This window comes from Argentina silus (assembly GCF_951799395.1).
Source record: "Argentina silus genome assembly, chromosome: Y".
Taxonomy (NCBI): domain Eukaryota; kingdom Metazoa; phylum Chordata; class Actinopteri; order Argentiniformes; family Argentinidae; genus Argentina; species Argentina silus.
Window position 1 is genome coordinate 24,346,498 of NC_139654.1, and position 21,465 is coordinate 24,367,962.

At 44.9% G+C, this 21,465-nt stretch overlaps 1 protein-coding gene across 1 annotated transcript; it reads right to left on the minus strand.

Annotated features, from left to right (window-relative positions):
• Positions 1-341: 341 nt before the first annotated feature.
• On the minus strand, positions 342-20,718 carry LOC310823857 (serine/threonine-protein phosphatase 5-like). The gene is made up of 13 exons (XM_083696732.1): positions 20,634-20,718; positions 16,079-16,320; positions 12,811-12,958; positions 12,507-12,628; positions 12,354-12,419; positions 7,311-7,409; positions 7,127-7,232; positions 6,874-7,016; positions 2,609-2,696; positions 2,472-2,512; positions 2,188-2,366; positions 1,997-2,078; positions 342-1,825 (listed from the first exon to the last, which is right to left on the minus strand). Exons 1-13 carry the CDS (start codon positions 20,692-20,694, stop codon positions 1,763-1,765), a joined length of 1,440 nt encoding a protein of 479 aa, XP_083552858.1. The 5' UTR covers positions 20,695-20,718; the 3' UTR covers positions 342-1,762.
• Positions 20,719-21,465: the final 747 nt, after the last annotated feature.

Here is a 21,465-nt window from a genome sequence, read left to right on the forward strand (position 1 = left end):
AGTGCCCCATTTGGACAGCATAGGGCACATACACTCACCGGCCACTTTATTAGGTACACCTGTTCAACTGCTCGGTAACGCAAATATTTAATCAGCCAATCACATGGCAGCAACTCAATGCATTTAGGCATGGTCAAGACGACCTGCTGAAGTTCAAACCGAGCATCAGAATGGGGAAGAAAGGTGATTTAAGTGACTGTGAACGTGGCATGGTTGTTGGTGCCAGACGGGCTGGTCTGAGTATTTCAAAAACTGCTGATCTACTGGGATTTTCGCGCACAACCATCTCTAGGGTTTACATAGAATGGTCTGAAAAAGAGAAAATATCCAGTGAGGGGCAGTTCTCTGGGCGAGAGGTCAGAGGAGAATGGCCAGACTGGTTCGAGATGATAGAAAGGCAACAGTAACTCAAATAACCACTCATTACAACCAAGGTATGCAGAAGACCATCTCTGAATGCACAACATGTCGAACCTTGAAGCAAATAGGCTACAAAAGGGGGCCCAACCCAGTAGTAGCAAGGTGAACCTAATAAAGTGGCCAGTGAGTATATAATGGACTGTACCAGTGTTTTGCTTGGAAAGCACTCAGGAAGAAATTAACTATGATTTAAAAATCACTGGACTGGAATTATTTTATTCAATAACTTTTTCCAAACATGTACACAAAAGTCTTAAATGATACAGTATGTATGTATGTGTGTGTGTATATATATATATATATATATACACACACACACACACACATTAGTGTATATTATCTTAAAAGTTGAGTGCCGTTAGATACTGCAGCTATGCGCTTGAGAGAAGGGAGCATTGGTTTCTGAAGGTCTGTATCTTAATTAAATCCATACATGAGCTAATTCACTGGTAAACAAACATACATTAGACTGGAGTGTCACCAGTGTCTGCCTTACAGTAAAGCTGGTTGGGAGAGAAGATTGTGCTACCTAGAGAGTGGCATGGTGACAGGAGACATGGAGAGCAGCAATACTTTCACAAGGGGAAGTGGTGCAGCAGTGCAAAATAATAGTTTTGAACATCTGCTGTGAAGAACCTACACGTCTGGCTAAACATGACTACGGATGAACAGCAGTGAGAGCGGAGACCATGAGTATTTGAGTCTTTAAGATGGGATCATACATTTTCTTAACTCACTTTTGCAATTCTGTAAAAAAAAAAAAGAAAAAAAAGATTAAACAAAATATATAAGCATAGTTTACCCAATACTAAAATACAGGAACATGCTGCTCTCACGCTCACCAGAGATGCTCTATGTACATACCAACAGTAGAAATTGAAGTTGTACTACCATGGGTTTAACCTAGTAAAACCAAACAATTCTGAGATTCCATTACAGATCTTTGGTACAAACCAGCTCCTATATCATATTAGTTAGCTGAATATCATTAAACAGTCAACTTATTAAAAACCAAGCAGCTCCAAATGGATGCATCAACAATTTTCAGGGTAGTTTTCTTTACCCAGAGATGAAACCCATGTGCCGGAAATGGACAGAGACTGGGATTCTCCAGTTTTGCAAATACAAGAAAGAACACACCCAATTCTTGACTGGGCTGGTCTAAGTGATCTCTTCCCACCTGAACTACACCACGTGTACTCTGAATACAACAACAAGATGGAGTAACAGGGAAAAGCGATCCCTTCGGCAGAGCATGAATAAGGGTATGTGGCTAGTAATGTGGCTGGGAGGGTTCAGGTCCGATGGGAGGTTGTCGGTGCCACTGAGACTAACGCAGCCTCTACATCATTCCCATCTGCATCAGGGAGTTGGCGTACACCATGGGCTTGACATTTGGATGAGGCTGTAAAAGGGGAATAAAATAAAAAAAATACTGCAGGCTTTTAATGCTGATTTTATAAAGACACAATATTGATTTGAAGACCTGAGAGTATGATAAGGGTCTTCATATTTGAACCAATTTCAAAACTCTTCATCAACCACCAATGCGCAGTTACATTGGAGGTATACTGACCACAGCAGTGAACTGGTGAAATTCTGGCTTGAGGTCCGATCCCCTGAGGTGGATATACGCTCCTTTATTTCCCATCTGATCACTGAGGAAGGAGAAAGAAGGAGAAAAACACTGTTGTCACAGTGACCTTAAACAAATTGGGTTAGCTGAGTGGGGTTCATTGCATACAGCAAGTAGCAAGTGTGACCTACCAGTAGTTGGGTGCAGAGAAAACTGTGATGCACTTCCCTGAGTGAGTGACCTCATAGCCTTCATTCTTCACCTCATGACTACGCACTATGTACTCCAGGTTGTTCTGGTGCAGGAAGCGCTCTGTTACATCTGGCCCAAACTGACAGCTCACTCCTCTCTTACTGATCGATCGCCCATTCTGATAAATGGAGAGGGAGAGAGATCAGGACCATCAAAATAAAAGTAATTTTCATTTAAATAGCTTGTTAATGACAGGTTTAGCAATTAAGTACTGGAGACTGACCTGAGGCTGTGGGTCTGACCAGAGGAGGTCACACATGGGACCTTAAGAGGCAAACAACATAGGAACTTAATAACACAACAAAACTCTTCATTCTTAGACACTTCCTCAGCACGCTTTAACTCAGTATCTGATCTTACCAGAATCTGGGGGCTGTCTGTTTCTTTCAATCTTTCGGAGGTCTTCCAGCGTGACCCCATCTTCACTGAAGAGTCCCCCATGCATCACCTGAGACATGCAAGGCCATCTCTTACTATGATAGACTGAGACAATAGAGATGTCTTAAATACCAATTTCATTTATTTAAAAAATAATTACAAGGATATACCAAAGGTTCTTCAGTTGTCAGTCTTGGTACCCTGCATGCATGCATATACACTCACTGAGCACTTTATTAGGAACACTATACTAATACTGGGTAGGGCCTCCCTTTGCTCTCAAAACAGCCTCAATTCTTCGTGGCATTGATTCCACAAGATGTTGGAAACATTCCTTTGAGATTCTGGTCCATGATGACATGATTGCATCACACAATTCTTTCTTTTGATTTTTCAGGTGCACTTTCAAGCTGTGAATCTCCTGTTCTACCACATCCCAAAGGTGTTCTATTGGATTCAGATCCGGTGACTGGGAAGGCCACTGAAGAACACTGAACTCATTGTCATGTTCATGAAACCAGTTTGAGATGACTTTTGCTTTGTGACACGGTGCGTTATCATGCTGGCAGTAGCCATTAGAAGATGGGTAAATTGTGGCCATGAAGGGATGCACATGGTCAGCAACAATACTCAAATAGGCTGTGGCATTCAAGTGATGATTGACTGGTATTAACGGGCCCAAAGTGTGCCAAGAATTCAGATTCATATAATGTCCAAGCTACTGTCTTCCTCTGGCTACATTGACTTCAATACAAAACCACCTCCTTCCATAGACTTGCACAGTAATTATGACGACTTCCGGAGGACGACCTCCAAGCTATCAGAGCTCCTGCCGTACGAACTAACATTTTGTCTAAATAATCAAAGAATCAGTGAATGCAGTAGTGCACAAAGTGTGTTCAGTAGTCGACTCAGAGAAAGACAAAAGCTGAACAGTTTTGAAGAAATTAATTTCTTCAAACATTAAGGAGAAGGAGCAGAGAGAGAGCTTTTTAAATTAGAATTTTAGAATTTTAAATATTGAATATTGAAATAAATACAAATTAAATATTGTTGTGTATATATTTTGTTTTATCTAAGTTAATTTACCTTTGACTTACTTAGCTAATTTAGCGTACTCAACAACCTGACTAAAACAGGGAGGAATGCTTTTTATGTTAGCTAGCTGGCTAAGGCTATCCAACTCCTCTGAATTAAGGTAAACTTTCAGTTTTATAAATGTATTGCCACCGGGGTCCACCGTCGCTGTTGTTTTCTGTGATTGTGAATATGGATCAGAATTGTAGGTTACGCATGTTACTTGTAGTTTCTTAACTATTGTTAACCAAGTCCAATGTATCCCTCCTCCTATGCACCTGCATTGTAGACACTTTCATTTGTTGGCTAGCAACCTCATAATGGGTACAGTCATTATATACACTGCTCAAAAAAATTAAGGGAACACTTAATCGTCACAGTGTAACACCAAGTCAGTTAAACTTCAGGGATATCAATCTGCCCATTTAGGAAGCACAAGTGATTGTGAATCAATTTCACCTGCTTTGGTGCAAATGAAAGTGACAACAGGTGCACTGGAGAGGCAAAAGCAAGACAACCCCCAAAAAGGTAATGGTTTTGCATGTGGTGGCCACAGACAATTGCTCTCTCCTTATCTTTCCTGACTGATTCTTCTCTAGTTGTGTGTTCTGCTAGTGTCCTTGTCACTACTGGTAGCATGAGGCTGTACCTGCAGCCCACTCAGGTTGCACAGGTAGTCCAGCTCCTCCAGGACGGCACATCCATACGTGCGGTCGCAAGAAGGTGTGCCGTGTCTCCCAGCACAGTCTCAAGAGCATGGAGGAGATACCAGGAGACCGGCCGTTACACGAGGAAAGCTGGACAGGGTCGTAGAAGGGCATCAACACAACAGCAGGACCGGTATCTGCTCCTTTGTGTGAGAAGGAACAGGAGGAGCACTGCCAGAGCCCTACAAAATGACCTCCAGCAAGCTACTGGTGTGCATGTGTCTGACCAAACTGTCAGAAACAGACTCCATGAGGGTGGCATGAGGGCCCGACGTCCTCTAGTGGGACCTGTGCTCACTGCCCAGCACCGTGCAGCTCGATTGGCATTTGCGAGAGAACACCAGAATTGGCAGGTCCGCCATTGGCATCCTGTTCTCTTCAAAGATGTGGCCAGAGTGTGTAGGCAGTTCCTGGATAAAGAAGGCATTGATACCATTGAATGGCCCTCTCGTTCCCCTGACCTAAATCCAATCGAGCACCTATGGGACGTTACGTATCGGTGCATCCGACGCCACCAAGTACTGCCACAGACTGTCCAGGAGCTCACTGATGCCCTGATCCAGGTCTGGGAGGAGATCCCCCAGGACATCATCCGCCGACTCATCAGGAGCATGCCCAGACGTTGTCGGGAGTGCGTACAGGCACGCGGGGGCCATACACACTACTGAATCACACCATGAGTTGCCGTGATAAAATTCACACAAGTTGGATCAGCCTGTTGAATTTTTTACTTAGATTTTCAGTGTGATTTTGAATCCAGCCCTCAATGGGTTGATGATTTTGGTTTCCATTGACACGTCATTTTGTTCTCAACAAATTATACAATGTACATCAGTAAAGATTTTCAACTTTAATAATTCGTTCATCAAGATCTGATGTGTCCCTTAAGTGTTCCCTTAATTTTTTTGAGCAGTGTATATATACACACACTTTATTAGGTACACCTGTTCAACTGCTCGTTAACGCAAATATCTAATCAGCCAATCACATGGCAGCAACTGAATGCATTTAGGCATGTAGACATGGTCAAGACGACCTGCTGAAGTTCAAACCGAGCATCAGAACGGGGAAGAAAGGTGATTTAAGTGACTTTGAACGTGGTAACATGGTTGTTAGTGCCAGACGGGCTGGTTTGAGTATTTCAGAAACTGCTGAACTACTGGGATTTTCACGCACAACCATCTCTAGGGTTTACAGAGAATGGTCCGAAAAAGAGAAAATATCGAGTGAGCGGCAGTTCTCTAGGCGAAAATGCCTTGTTGATGCTAGAGGTCAGAGGAGAATGGCCAGACTGGTTTGAGATGATAGAAAGGCAACAGCAACTCAAAGGTTGGTGGTGGTGGTGCAATGGTGTGGGGGATATTTTCTTGGCACACTTTGGGCCCCTTAGTACCAATTGAGCATCATTTAAACGCCACAGCCTACCTCAGTATTGTTAACCCATTTGTGCCGGATGCTGCGCTACGCAGCATTGCATCTACCGCCGGTTGCTGCGTTACGCACATTTGAATTTGCCGCCAGTTGCTGCGCAGCGCAGCATTTTTGATTTGTCGTAATTTTCATGAGTGCAGCATATAATGCACTGTCATTGGTTCAAATACACATGAGGTGGGTCTTGTTGATTTTTTAAAACCACGTGAGCACCCAAATGTCGTGTGGTTCGACGAACGCATTGATTTTCCGCGACACGACACGACATTTGGGTGCTCACGTGGTTTTAACCAACGCGCAACGCAGCAACCGGCGTTAGATGTCGCGCGGCAGTCGGCACAAATGGGTTAATGACCATGTCCATCCCTTTATGACCACAGTGTACCCATTTTCTGATGGCTACTTCCAGCAGGATAACGCGCCATGTCACAAAGCTCACATCATCTCAAACTGGTTTCTTGAACATGACAATGAGTTCACTGTACTCCAATGGCCTCCAGTCACCAGATCTCAATCCAATAGAGCACCTTTGGGATGTGGTGGAACGGGATACTCGCATCATGGATGTGCAGCCGACAAATCTGCAGCAACTGCGTGATGCTATCATGTCAATATGGACCAAAGTCTCTGAGGAATGTTTCCAGCACCTTGTTGAATCTATGCCACAAAGAATTAAGGCAGTTCTGAAGGCAAAAGGGGGTCCAACCCGGTACTAGCAAGGTGGAGCTAATAAAGTGGCCGGTGAGTGTATATATGCCTGCAGCATTCAGCTGACGCTTTTATCCAAAGCGACTTACATTGCAGTGAGTGCATACATTTCATTATATATGGTCCCAGCATGAATCAAACCGACAACCTAAGCGTTGTTAGCGCCATGGTCTACCAACTGAGCCACAGAGGACCACTAATGGGTCATCCAATATGCTGTAATAGAAATAAGGCCATACTCATTAATAAATAAATAATTCTTCCTCTCTAATCTTGAAGGGCACCAGCTGCCACTGATAGATACATAGATAGTGAATCACTCACCAGCACTTTACTGTTGATACACTGTACAAGAGGCAGCCACTGGAAGACCTCACTAAACAGCTGGAACATCTGGGCAGTGTACTTGGCCTTGACCTCCCCCTCAAATCCATACATCTGGTTCATGTTGTCTGTCTCATGGTTACCTTCAAAATGTAAGGGTCCAATTATGTGAGGTAACACATGCATTAAAACACAGGTATACTGCTGACACACATACACAGTTTGCTTCCATATCTGATGCGAGAACACTTACCCCTAAGTAGGTGGAAGCAGTCTGGGAACAGCAGCTTGAAGCCAAAGAGTGTTAGAATGACCTCAACAGAGAAGGAGCCACGGTCCACAAAATCTCCATTGAACAGCTGCAATTTAGTTAAGTACCATCATGCCAGAAATGTTGCATCATTGATGTGACACTTGATTTAAACATAAGAGGATACAAAAGGGTTGGTCTGTGAGGGTAAGCCGTTAAGCTCAAAGATGTTGAGGAGGTCGTAGAATTGGCCATGGGTGTCTCCACAAATCGTTATCTTTTCTGTCTATGGTGGAGGAAAAAATAGAAGACCCTTTAGTACAGTCCAGAGATGGCGGAAGTAGGAGTCGCAGCTGCACCCCTGAGCTACAAATGAATATTTGGAATTGTTGCCTATAAAGAATATGAAAATAAAGTCTTGAGTGTTTTATTGTAGGCCTGTATAAAATGTGTGGCATTTTGGTCATAAGGAAATAAGCCTACCTCGAGATAGGCAGCACAACCAACGTTGACGAGGCGCAGCCAAAAATGAACGGAACATGGATGGAAAGACTCTCGCTCAAAGTTACAAAAATGTATTACTCATTGCTGTGGTTAAAAAATAAAACACATCTATAGGCCTAGGTGTATATTTGCATTCAAGCATTTACTTGATTATTAACATGGAAGTACAAATGCAAGGGCATTTCAATGTAAACAGGGCACTCAGTGTCGTCCAATGTGCAGTTGTCCAATGCGCCTTTTCCGCATTGGACGACATTAAGTGCCCCGTTTTACATTGCCGATTGGCAAATTGGCAGCCCCGCCACTTGGGGAAAACATCTCGTATGCATGTCTGCTGTGGGCATCCGTCTCTCTTTTCAGGTCACGAGCACACACACCTCACTGCAAGCAATTGTTGTTGCAAATGTTACAAAAGAAGGGACAATTTATCAGCTACAGTAGTTGCAGTGACAGACATCAACCGGTTACATGGCCAACTTTGATATTACAACAGGGAATAATCATCAGAGTGGCTGGGCGGTAGTGAAATTGCGCTGGAGAGCGAGAACCTTAGTGAGCTCGCACAAGACACTTTGGAGTTTGTTTGAACAGGCCATTTGATTATAAAACCGTGACACTTCAGAATGGAAAGGCAGACAGGTGGATTTGCATTACAGAGAGAACGAGAGGCATTAAGCAGGCATGAAGTTCAAATGAGATAGGCCTAAAGAACAAACTGCTGCTGAAGATCTGTTGAAAATGATGTAGAATTGCACAAAATGTGCTTAGAGGACAAACTTTTCCTGGTAGATCAAAGTCAAAGTCAAAGTCAAAGTGGCTTTATTGTCAATTCTTCACATGTCAAGACATACAAAGGAATCGAGAGGACGTTTCTCACTCTCCCACGGTGAGACAGATAAAGTGCCCAGGCACAACAGATAACACATACTAAAAGTAAAACATTCAATAAAAATAATTTAGACAGTGCAAAAAGAGCAGTCAGTAAAGACAGTAAAGTCAGTAAAATAGCAGCCAAATACTGTGTATTATGTATAAAAAAATAATAGTGCAATAGTGCATTGTAGCAATAGAATAGTGGATTGTCCAGAGTCCGTGTGTTTTGGGGGGGGGGGGGGGGGGGGGGCTGAAGGGTTGGGAGGGGGGGGGGGGGTGGTTGGGAGGGGGGGTGGTGGTTTCAGCTTCCTGACAGCTAGGAGGATGTGGCTGGGGGAAGTGAGGGGAGAGAATTTAGCTTCCTGACAGCTTGGGGTATGAAGCTTTTCGTGAGTCTGGTGGTGTGGGCACGGAGGCTCCTATACCTTCTTCCAGAAGGCAGGAGGCTGAACAGACTGTGTGCGGGGTGGCTTGCGTCGCTCACAATCGAGGTAGCTTTTCGGGTGAGGCGGGTGGAGTAAGTCTCTTGCAGGGAAGGGAGTGGGGCACCAATGATGTTAGCAGCTGTGTTCACAATGCGTTGCAGTGCTTTCCTACTGTGTTCGGTGCAGCTACCGCCCCACACAGTGATGCAGCTGGACAGGATGCTTTCAATGGTGCCTCGGTAGAATGTTGTCAGGATCGGTGTGGGAGCTTTCGCTCGCTTCAGCTTGCGGAGGAAGTAGAGGCGCCGCTGGGCTGTCTTCGCCAGTGATGCGGTGTTGGTGGTCCAGGAGAGGTCCTCACTGATGTGCACCCCCAGGAATTTGGTGCTGCTCACTCTCTCCACAGCAGCACCATCGATGGTCAGTGGTGGGTGTTCGGTGTGCCCTCTCCGGAAGTCGACCACAATCTCCTTCGTTTTGCTGACATTCAGCAGGAGGTTGTTGTCTCTGCACCACGTGGTCAGAAGGTTGACCTCCTTTCTATAGTGGGTCTCGTCGTTCTTGGAGATGAGACCCACCAGAGTTGTGTCGTCCGCAAACTTCACCATGTGATTGGTGCTGTGGGTTGATGTGCAGTCGTGAGTCAGCAGGGTGAAGAGCAGGGGACTGAGCACACAGCCTTGGGGGGCCCCTGTGCTGAGTGTGATGCTGCTCGAGGTGTTGTTGCCGACTCGTACTGCCTGTGGTCTCTCGCTGAGGAAGTCCAGCAGCCAGTTGCAGAGGGAGGTGTTGAGCCCCAGCTGGTCCAGTTTGCAGATCAGTTGTTGCGGGATTATGGTGTTAAATGCTGAGCTAAAGTCTATGAAAAGCATTCTCACATATGAGTCTGCTTTTTCCAGGTGGGTGAGGGCTGGGTGGAGAGCAGAGCAGATTGCGTCCTCTGTGGAACGTTTTGCTCGGTATGCAAACTGAAAGGGGTCCAGGGTGGGGGGGAGGATGGACTTAATGTGAGACATGACTAGCCGTTCAAAGCACTTCATGATGATGGGGGTCAGTGCTACCGGGCGATAGTCATTGAAGCAGGATGGAGCGGATTTCTTTGGCACAGGTATGATGATGGAGGTCTTGAAATGTGATGGGACAGCAGCTTGACGCAAAGAAGTGTTAAAGATGTCCGTGAAGACATCCTTAAGCTCCTCTGCGCAGTCCCTCAGCACACGGCCTGGGATGTTGTCTGGGCCTGTTGCTTTGCGGGGGTTGATGGTAGAGAGTGTCCTCTTCACACTGGCAGCAGACAGGCACAGGACCTGATCGTGGGGGGGGGGTGGAGTTTTCTGTGGGCTTGTAGTGTTTGTTGCTTCAAACCGTGCAAAGAAGCTGTTGAGGTTGTTGAGCAGAGAGATGTTGTTGTCGCAGGTCTGTGGCGCGGGCTTGTAGTCCGTTATGGTCTGAATGCCCTGCCACAGGCTCCGCGTGTCTCTGCTGTCCTTGAAGTGGCAGGTAATCTTATTTGTGTAGTCCAGTTTTGCTTTCTTGATGCCACGGGACAGGCTGGCTCTCGCTGTTCTTAGGCCATTTTCATCCCCGGCTCTGAAGGCTTTGTCTCTGGCCCTCAGCAGCCGATGGACAGCCCCTGTCAGCCATGGCTTCTGGTTAGCCCGAGTGATGATGGTCTTTTTGTGGGTCACATCATCAGAGCACTTACGGATGTAGGAGAGGACAGTGTCTGTAAGCTCCTCATTGTCCGTATGGTTGTTCTGTGTGGCTGCTTGCTTGAACATGTCCCAGTCTGTTGTTGCAAGACAGTCCTTGAGAGCAGACCTGGACCCCTCCGGCCACACAGTTATCTCTTTCCGGACCGGTTTTCCGACTTTCACTCTGGGCCTATATGCTGGCATTAGCATGACAGTGATGTGATCAGAGAGTCCGATGTGGGGGAGGGGGGAGGCCTTGTATGCTCCTTTGTGGGAAGTGTAGACCAAGTCCAAGGTGTTTTCCCCTCTTGTTGGGAAATTGACATGCTGATGGAGTTTTGGTAGGACAGTCTTAAGGTCAGCATGATTAAAATCTCCAGCGAGGATGGTAAATCCATCTGGGTGTGCTGTCTGTTGTTCACTGATGGCCTGGTACAGTTCACAAAGTGCCGCATTCCTGTCACTGTTGCTGGAGGTTGGAGGGATGTACACTGCGGCTAGCAAGACCGCAGTAAACTCCCTCGGCAGATAGAAAGGACGGCACTTTATGATCATAAACTCCGCCAGTGGTGAACAGTGTCTGCATACTACCACAGCGTCCCGGCACCACGCATCACGAATGTAAACACAAACTCCGCCGCCACGCTGTTTACCTCCGTTGACGAGGGCTCTGTCCGCTCGATAGCATGTCAGCTGCTCAAGTTGTACAGCGGAGTCGGGGATGTTGTCGTTAAGCCATGTTTCAGTGAAAACAAGTACACAGCAGTTACTCACTGTCCGATTAGCTGACCTCAGCAGTCGTATATGATCCATTTTGTTGTCCAAGGATCGTACGTTAGCCAGGATGATGGATGGTATGGCTGGGCGAGTTGGACTAGCCGCTAGCCTAGCCCGGATACCTCCGCGCTTGCCCCTCTTCTGCTTCCTCGCACACCGCTTCCGACCTCTCCTTTCCGGGGGAGTGGTGGCAGTCGAGTCGAGTCGAGTCGGGTCGGGTCGAGTAGTCGCGGGCCGGCGAAGTAATCCGAGCTCTTCGAGTGTCTCTGTTGTGGTGTCCAAAACGTTGTAAATCTTGCTCTCGCAGATGTCTAGCAGAGCCTGTCGACTGTACTTGTATTTCGACGCAGACAGACGAGACGAACACGACAAACTTTCGGGCAAACACTTATTAAACAAACAAAACACCGCATTCTCTGGAGCGCGAGTGGTCGCTGCGTGTGCACGCGCCGCCATCTTGTATGTATTTGTACATGTAAGATGACTCCCAGATGACTCCCCACCCCTCTATTTTTCTCCTTAAACGGCCACACCCCCTGTGAAAGAATTGTTCCGCCATCCCTGGTACAGTCCATGGGGAAAGGGGACTAATCATCATTTAAACAACAGAACAATTTTACCACATGAAGGGCTACGTGAAAGGTCCAGTAGATTTGAGCTTTAAAATAGTGCTCAATGATCATGATAAATCGGTAGCGATCCAAGGAATGAGATCATATAATAAAGTACATTCAGTGAAGAGTGTTGCTTTAGTCCAAACAAAGCTCATTCTCAAATTTGGTGTCGAGGTCAAGTACCTATTTTACGTTTTTGTTTGTTTACAAGGATATGCACATATTTGCCACTATTAGAAAATGTAGCACATGTACATTTTCTAACTTTCAGTGTGGCCAAAGAGGGCAGCAAAGCGCAAAACTACATGCTTCACTTTTAACCAGAAAATCATCGATTTCTCACCTCTTTTAATGTGATTTCAACAAGACTGGGAAGTTTGGATAAGACATCTTTCACTTGGATCAAAATCTGAAAAAGAGACATTTTGTTACTTCAAAAGGTACACGGTTAGCTTTTGTTTCAAGGAAAGGCTTTCAGATCCATGCATAGGTTTACCTGATAAGCACACTTTCTGTGCAGTTTCTTCTGGCCCTGAAACCATTCCATCATCTCCTTCATGAACTTCATTGTAACCTGCCCTTCTTCAAGTTTGGGTCCCGTGTACTCGTCCTCAATCACTGCATTGTGGGAAGACCATCTTATTTTCATAAGGGGCAATAAATCTTCATGCATACAGACGATAGCCCTGAGATATCGTCCAGTGGATTTAAATGCTTTGAATTACATTTAATTCTAAATAGATTTCAAATAAAAACACAGATAAAGAACTTGATTATAATATCACAGTCAAAACACTCACTCATGTTTTCAATGTCTAGGGAGTCTACAACCGATCTTTTGATCTCGTCACTAGCAATGGCTCTCTCGAAGGCCTTCTGTTTCACTATCTTGTTGCACTCCTGGTACTTCATCTTGGCGTCCTTGTCATTGGGCCGCACCCTCACTACCTACCCCCAGAACACAAAGAATCAACCATGGGCAGTATTATACAGTGCCTATAGAAAGTCATCATACCCCTTTGAAATAGTTACTATATTTGTCGTACAGCCTGAAATCAAAACCCATTAAAAAAAAAAAAAAAAAAAGGCGACAGTTCTGAAAATTTATAACAAATGAAAAACAATAATAACAGGGTTGGAAAAGTCATCAGTCCCCTGATTTAATACTTTGTAGAGCCACCTTTTGCTGCAATTACAGCCATCAATCTGTTTGGATATGTCTCTACTAGCTTTGCACACCTAGATTGGAGAATATTTGCCCATTCTTCCTTGCAGAATTGTTCGAGTTCAGTCAAATTCCGTGGTGAGCGGTGATGGACTGCTCTCTTCAAATCGGATTTAAGTCAGGGCTCTGACTTGACCACTCAAGGACATTCACCTTTCTATCCTTAAGCCACTGCGTTGTTCTTTTGGCGGTATGTTTAGGATCGTTGTCGTGTTGGAAGGTGAATGACCTGCCCATCTTCAGCTGTCTAGCAGAGGGACGCAGGTTGTCCTCAAGAATTTGGGTGTACTTTTCCCTTCAATCCTGACCAATTGCCCAGTCCCCGCTGAAGACAAACATCCCCACAACATAATGTTGCCACCACCATGCTTCACAGTAGGTATGGTGTGTTTTGGGTGATGTGCTGTGTTTGGTTTTCGCCAAACACAGCGCTTGGAGTTCAGTCCAAAAAGTTCAATCTTAGTCTTGTCTGACCATAAAACCTTTTTCCACATGGCAACAGAATCTTCCAGGTGTGTTTTTGCATAGCACAAACGAGACCGAGTGTGGCACTTTTTCAGAAAAGGCTTCTTTCTTGCTACCCTGCCATACAGGCCAGCTTTGTGTAAAGCTTGTGAGATTGTTGTCACATGCACAGGCAGACCAGTCCCAGCCATAAAGACTTGTAAGTCCTTCAAAGTTGCCTTTGGCCTCTTGGTAGCTTCTCTGATCAATGTCCTCCTGGCTCGGTCATCCAGTTTGGACGGACGGCCTGATCTAGGCAAGGTGTTGGTGGTGCCATACGCCTTCCACTTCTTAATGGTGCTCTGAACGGTACTCAGAGGGATAGCTAAAGCCTTCGAAATCTTTTTGTAGCCTTCACCTAAACTTGTGCCTTACTACAACTTCATCCCGAAGTACTTTTCCAACCATGGTGAATACTTTGCAGAACCATGCACTTCTAGTAGTGGAATCCTCAAAAAACAGCTGGTTTTATTCTGAAGTAATCAAAACCACTACAATTGATGTCAGGTGGGGGGCAATTAGCCTGGTGTTCGATCTGGAAGTTGATTGGTTGCACCTGAGCAAGTTTATAATGGTATACTCTAAGGGGCTGATCACTTAACCAAACCAGGTATTTCACTAATTAATTTTTAATTATTGTCCAGAATTTTTTAATTTTTTATTTTCACTTTGATGATGAGGGTTATCATGTGTTTCCTGGGTGTAATGTGACAAAAGTTAAAGATTTCACAGGGTATGATGACTTTCTCTAGGCACTGTACATGCACATTTAGAAAATGTTAACATGCAATGAAAAGCACACTTCAAAGTATTGTTAGAAAATCAATACTATAACCTCAACAAAATAATTCTTGAGGTTCTATCTTCTCCTCACCAAGGCTTCAGTGCCAGCCCAGAGTGGAGGCATCTTTATTGAGTATTGTCCATAGCACGTGTGCTCTTTTTGTCTAAGCAATCACCACCACTGATATGGCTCAGCAGGAGAGCTCCTTGTTGCCACAGCTTCAGTATATTTCTGTCATCCGCTATGAGAATAGCACTGAAGACAATAGGCTACCAATTAGCTGCGGGATGTATGCAATGTGCCTTCAGTGGATCTAACTGACATCATCAATGGATTAAAGCAGGGGTTCTCAACCTTTTGCAAGCTGGGCCCCCCCAAAGCTGGTTCATTGCAGTTTGGGCCCCCACTACACCACCTTGCATAGATATATAGATAGCCCTAGGCTAGGCTATTATTGTTAAGCCCACACTATTATTATTATTATCATCATCATCATCATCATCAGTAGCGGTAGGTAGGCCTATTATCATTACTAGGCTATTGTTATAATTGGCAGTAGCACCAGACTTCTAATGTGAGCTTGCAGGCATTATTATTATTATTATGAGTAGTGGTAGGCCTATTATCATTACTAGGCTATTGCTATAATTGGGAATTGGCACCAGACCTCTGATATGAATTTATGCTTTATTTTTTTTAAGACTTAACAATTGTAGTCTTTTGTGAGTGTGTGTGTGTGTCTTAGTCGCGTGGGTCGTATATTTGTGTTGCAACACGGTGAAAAAGTTGCTAGCTAGTTAGCTAAGTGCACGCCTAGCAGTTAAAAAATTACTGGCTAGGGCTGAGATGGGGATAATCTTTAAAAAGACTGTTTGGGTTTTGAAGTATAGGCCTAAGTAAATCGATATCGAGATTGATAACAGATAGACTAGCGAGAGCTGGCACAAGCGAACTTGGCAAGAGACTAGACTAGAGTGAATGGAGCTACGACGCGTGTGCGGACGCTTATATAGTAGCACTTACGTGACGTCGCGTCACTGGCTCAAAATACTACCCCCTGTATTGGTAGATTTGAAATGAAACTGTGTGGTTGATTTGTTTGTGTTATAATAGTCCAACCACTTGCATTTCGACATGGGGGGGAATCTGTTCATCGCTTTTGTAGGTCTACTAATAGCCAGTGAGTCCGTGATTTTTCGTGTTTTCTTTAGTTTTTTTCCCCTCCCATCCTGTAGCCTACTCGCGCACCCCCGGGAGAGTGTCCCCACCGGTTGAGAACCACTGGATTAAAGGATAATCACTGTTCTTTGCTGAAGTGCCAAACTCATGACACAGTTGCAGTCAGATGATGGAACTGGGCATCACCTTTTCTTTGACTAGAGGCACAATGTTTCATAAATACACATTTTTGAGCCGTCTCCACAATTATAATTTTTTTTTTTTAATCTATGGGGATAATTAAATTCTTGGACAATTTGATTTGTTTCCTGAAGTGACAAGAATTTGAATGGAATTGACTGTATGAGCGTACCCTGTCACCGTAAAAATTGCTTACCATCTCATAGTCCTTAAGTGCAGCCTTGAACTTGCCCATTGCCATGTTGGAGGTGGCCCGGCGGTAGTACCCCTTGATGTAGTTCTTGTCTACCTCCAGGGCCTGTGTGGCATCAGCCAAGGCATAGCCATAGCACTCGGTACGTAGGTATGCCAGACTTCGGTTACTAAAGTAGATGGCATTGGCTGGATTGAGCTCCAGTGCCTCTGTGTAATATTTGATTGCATTCTCATAGTCTTTCTCTGAAAAACAGACATTCATGTTGGTCAAAATATGACATAGCACCTGCAAACCTAGCCTAACAGACAAACGGTAGAAGTTGTAAATTGGCAGCAGTAGGGCTGTGACGGTTACGCGGTTACAAAAGGATGACATTGAAATACATTGATTTTGAAAATATGGATTTTTATTTTCATGTAGATATACTTCACACCTAATAGGATGGGTGTAAAATAATTATTATTTACAATTGTTTTGCTACAATAATCCGTCCATCAATCAAACTGTTTCGTAGTTTGAGGGAGAGAGCATGCGCAACTATTCCTTTGAAGCTCCCGCTAACTAGCACGCTAGATGCGGGAGATGGGAGGAGGTTGGCCTTAATAAAGCAAAACTACTGTCATCTTAGACAGACAAGAAGAGCCGCTGGACTCCAACCTACAAGAGCCGCTGGACTTCACTGATGATCCCCTGGCATGGTGGCGTGACAACCAGGTTCGCTTTCCTTTGATGTTGAAACTGGCAAGAAAATACATGTGTATTTGCGCAACGAGCAAAGCCTCAGAGAGTTTTTAGTACAGCGAGGAGAAGAAGGGTCAGCTATGATCTTTCCTGCTCTCTTACTGGTCCTGGAGTGGAACAGGCCCAGGGAAAGATGGCAGGTGGCAGCCGATGACCTTCTCGGCTGACCGAATGATCCGCTGCAGTCTGCCTTTTTCTTTGGCAGTGGAGGCAGCAAACCAGACGGTGATCGATGAGCTGAGGATGGACTCAATGATGGCCGTGTGTAGAACTCGACCATCACTTTCTGCGGCATGTTGAATTTCTTCAGCTGCCGCAGGAAGAACATCCTCTGCTGGGCCTTCTTGATGATGGAGGTGATCAGGAGTTTGACAGAAGGGTGGCTAGAGGTGCAGCTGTTGGTGTAGAGGGAGAAGAGTAGAGGAGAGAGCACACAGCCTTGTGGGGCTCCAGTGCTGATGGTCCGGGGCTCCGAGACAAGCTTGCCTAGCCGCACCTGCTGCTTCCTGTCTGTCAGGAAGTCAGTGATCCACCTGCAGGTGGGCTCAGGCACGCTCAGCTGGACAAGCTCCAGCTTGTCCTGGAGGAGAGCTGGGGCAATGGTGTTGAATGCGGAGCTGAAGTCCACAAATAGGATCCTGGCGTAGGTGCTGGAGGATGGAGTCCCATGTTGACTGTTGGCTCTGTAGGCAAACTGCAGTGGATCGAGGAGGGGGTTGGTGATGGCCTTGAGGTGGGTGTGCACGAGGCGCTCAAAGGTGTTCATTACCACAGAGGTCAGGGCGACTGGTCTGTCGTCATGAAGGCCTGTGATCCTCTGCTTTTTGGGAACGGGGATGATGGTGGATGTTTTGAAGCAGGCAGGTACCATGCATTCAACCAGTGAAGCTGGAGACAGCTGGTCTGCACAGTGCTTCAGTGTGGAGGGGGAGACAGCGGCTGGTCCAGCTGCCTGGCGGGGATTCTGTTTCTTTAACAGTTTGTTGACATCTCTCTCCTGGACTGAGAGAGGTGCGATGGGGGGGAGGGGGCTGTCTGGGTCTATTGTGTAGGGGGGGGTAGTGTCTCTGTCCAGGCTGGTGAGAAGAGGTGTGATAGCTGTGAAGGGGGGTTGGTTGTGTGGGTCAGAGTCAGGACTGTTCCATTGTCTGTCGAATCTACAGTAGAAGTCATTCAGGTTGAAGTCTGAGGTCATCCATAGAGTGGGGGGATTTGGTTTTGCAGTCTGTGATCTCTCAAAGGCCTTTCCAGACTGACATGGAGTCGTTGGCTGCAAATTGTTGTTCCAGCTTCTTTGAGTACTGTCGTCCGGCCTCCTTAACCTCCTTGCCAAACGTGTACTTAGCCAGTCTGAACCTTTCCTTGTCTCCACTCCTGAAAGCCCTCTCCTTCACCAAACAAAGCTGTTTGAGTCTTGCTGTGAACCAGGGCTTGTCATAGTTGTAACTCACATCTGTCCTCACAGAAGCTGATGTATGATGTCACAGACTCTGTGTATTCGTCCAGGCTGTTGGAAGCAGTCTTAAGAATGTCCCAGTCTGTGGTATCTAGGCAGTCACGCAGCTCCTCCACTGCTTCTTTGCTGCTCCAATTCTTGGATGACACCAACAGCAGGTTTAGAAAGTTTTCGTTTCTGCCTGTATGCCGGGATCAGATGAATAAGAGCATGGTCAGATAGTCCCAGAGCCACACGTGACAAGCTCTGCTGATGGTGCTGTAACAGTGATGCAAAATCTTCTCCTCCCTGGTCAGGCATTTGATTAACTGTTTATATTTAGAGAGTTTGTGAGTTAAGTTGCCCTTGTTAAAGTCCCCAAGGACAATAACTGGGGAATACGTGTTCTCTCTCCACTCCTAATATTTGGTCGGCGAGTTGACGTTGAGCCACTTTCACATCAGCTTGCGGAGACATATAAAACGGTATGCAGGTGATGAAAAATTATTTCAGGTCAGGAGAACAAATTAGCAAAATCACTTTCACGTCGTTGCACCAGCGTTGATTTATATAGAAACAGACCCCTCCACCTTTCGTTTTGCCTGAAGAAATCGTGTCGCGGTCCGGACGTAACATCTGGAAGCCGGTGTAGATTCAATCACCCACGATTCCGTGAAACACAAAACAGAAGAGAGAAAAGTCTCTATTTGTCCTGATAAGAACACGCTTACATCCCTCTCCGTCTTCGCCTCACTGCTTGGCCAAGGGCCAGAGCACCTTTGACCAGAATGTCCATAAATGGACAAAAATGCTGTTGAGTCCCTGATGTTAAGTTTTTCGTCCCTCGTGAAAATAATCTGAGTGGAATCACAATTAACAGATTTAAAGACTAAAAACAAAGAAGTGCGCACCAACACACCGTGGCAGCCGTAGGAGGCGCCATCTTGATTCAAGCCGGTCAACGTAAATATGCTTGTGTTCCTGGCACAGAATTTAAAGGAAGAGGCCGAATAATAGACTGAACAAAGTTCATACAGTTTGTCCATTTTGCTATTAAATAGCATGTGTTTATTTTGGTCTTTTCACCTGTTATTTTAAAAGGTCACACACAGCAGTCTATTTGCATTGACTACGGTAGGCCTCGCGTGTTTGTAATGTGTCTATCAAGCGGCAGCTGCCTGTTATTTTATTTGCATAGATGATTTATTAAAAAACAATATTTCTGTTCCATGTGTTCATATGACAGGCACTTTTGTTAAATATGTGTGCACTTTATTTTATGCCTGATGTTCTTGCATTCTGTTGAATCAACAAATAGATGTTCTTAAAAACATTGGATGTGGTCATTAGTTATTCAGTAATAGCATTCGCAATCTGATTCCCCTCCCCAAGGTTGCTATGGTGCAAATCACTGGAAGACACACCAACTGAGATATGCAAGAGCTGATATAAAATAATTGAATCCATCATTCTCCTCCTAGGTGTTGTGTGCACTTCATATCACAAAACACACATGGGAAAACAATAGTCTCGTTCCCAGACGCTTCCACCCAAAAGCGCGAAAGAGCTGGTGGACCAACGCGTCAAACTTGGCCTTAATTAATCGAATAGAAAGAGCGTTGAAAACGGACGGCACATAGCCATTGGCTTTACCTCGCATCAATCATCTCACACAGCATTTCCTCCCAGTGCTTGGAAAACAGTGACATGCTCCCATACCCATGGAAGCTGTGGGAGATGATTTATGCAGCCAAGTTTGACGCGTTGGTCCACCAGACCTTCCGCGCATTTAGGCGGAAGTGTCTGGGAACAAGACTACCCCTTATGCGTAGTTTGGCTAGCTGGGTGATGGCTGCTATCACATGATGTACATTCTTCATACATAGAACGTGTCGTATTATAATAATAACAACCAGAGACCACACTAACAATTCGAGGCGCACTTATTAAAGACATGAGCGGAATTATGAGTCATGGCGACACAAAATCGTGTTAAATTCATTGAGCTAGCTAGCTTGCTAGAATTAATTAATCATGACTACTCACAAGGGTGCACGCGCTGTGTGGTGTACCGTTTGCTAGCTAGCCACTTGGAACAATTCTGGACTGAGTGTTATTAACTTTAGCTAGCATGTTGGCTGTATGTAAATAACTAGCTCAATTCCAAATATCAACCTAAGGCAATCAAAATTGCCTGGGGCGGTAAATGAATCAGTTCAAATATGTATGACTCGAGCAGAAGCTTAGCCCATGCGATGCGACACTTAACTGTTCATTGCAGCACAGCTAAAGCAACCGGCTCATGTGCTAGAAAAATACATATTGTTGCCAAAATGAAAGGCGTTGACCGGGTACATTAAGATACCATTGTCATATTACCTTTAAAGTAATGATTTGCCTTCTCCTTGAGCTTCTCTGCATTTGTATCCCCCTCCGCCATCTTCTCACTGCCGTTCTCCGTAACGTCCGCAACTGACGCAAAACTGCAGTGGACAAAGAAGGTCGCAAACTGTTCCTTCTCGAATTAGCTTTTTTGCACTGATCTGAAGTCAGTTTTGCCATTTGAGAGTTGTCAGTTTAGAGTACAGTCAACCATATATGCTTGATGTGTATCCATTCCTTATTGGATTACATTTGAAACATCAACTAGAAAACTAAGTTCCAGAACAAACTTGGTCTTATTTTGGTAGTGGAAAAAGTTTAAAGGTGGTTTGGACGAAAGACAGATGGTTTGGTTGTTGGATGAACTGATACATAGATAGACGAGAGAAAGTTAGATAGACTGACAATGGAAAGGCAAAAGGAAGTTTTATAGTAGGATGGACGGACAGTCAGAGGATAGGATAGCCAGATAGATGAGAGAAGGTTATATAGTAGGATAAATAGATAGATAGAAAGAGAGGATGGTTAGATTATAACCTTTATTTAACCAGGAAAAGTCTTATTGAGATTAAAAATCTTCTGGCCAAGACAGGCAGCAGCACAATTAACAGGGCTGCAGACATCAAAAAATAAATTAAAAAAAAACATAATTTATTGAAAATAAATATATATAAATATTCATCAATATTCGTCACAAGTTATCAACATCAGGTATCAAACAGGGGCAATATGAATCAGCCAAAACATCTACAGCCAGATGCCTCCAAGTCATTTAGAATGACTTTAAATACATCCAGTGAGACCAGCTCCCGAAGATTCAGGTAATTTT

Bases quoted from the DNA above. Each gene is read 5' to 3' on its own strand.
- LOC310823857 (XM_083696732.1), bottom strand. From the start codon at position 20,694: ATGGCGGAGGGGGATACAAATGCAGAGAAGCTCAAGGAGAAGGCAAAT. The intron at 12,629-12,810 runs GTGAGTGTTTTG...CCCACAATGCAG, and splicing joins CCTAGACATTGAAAACATGA to TGATTGAGGACGAGTACACG. The intron at 2,697-6,873 runs GTGAGTGATTCA...TGCATGTCTCAG, and splicing joins GTATCAACAGTAAAGTGCTG to GTGATGCATGGGGGACTCTT.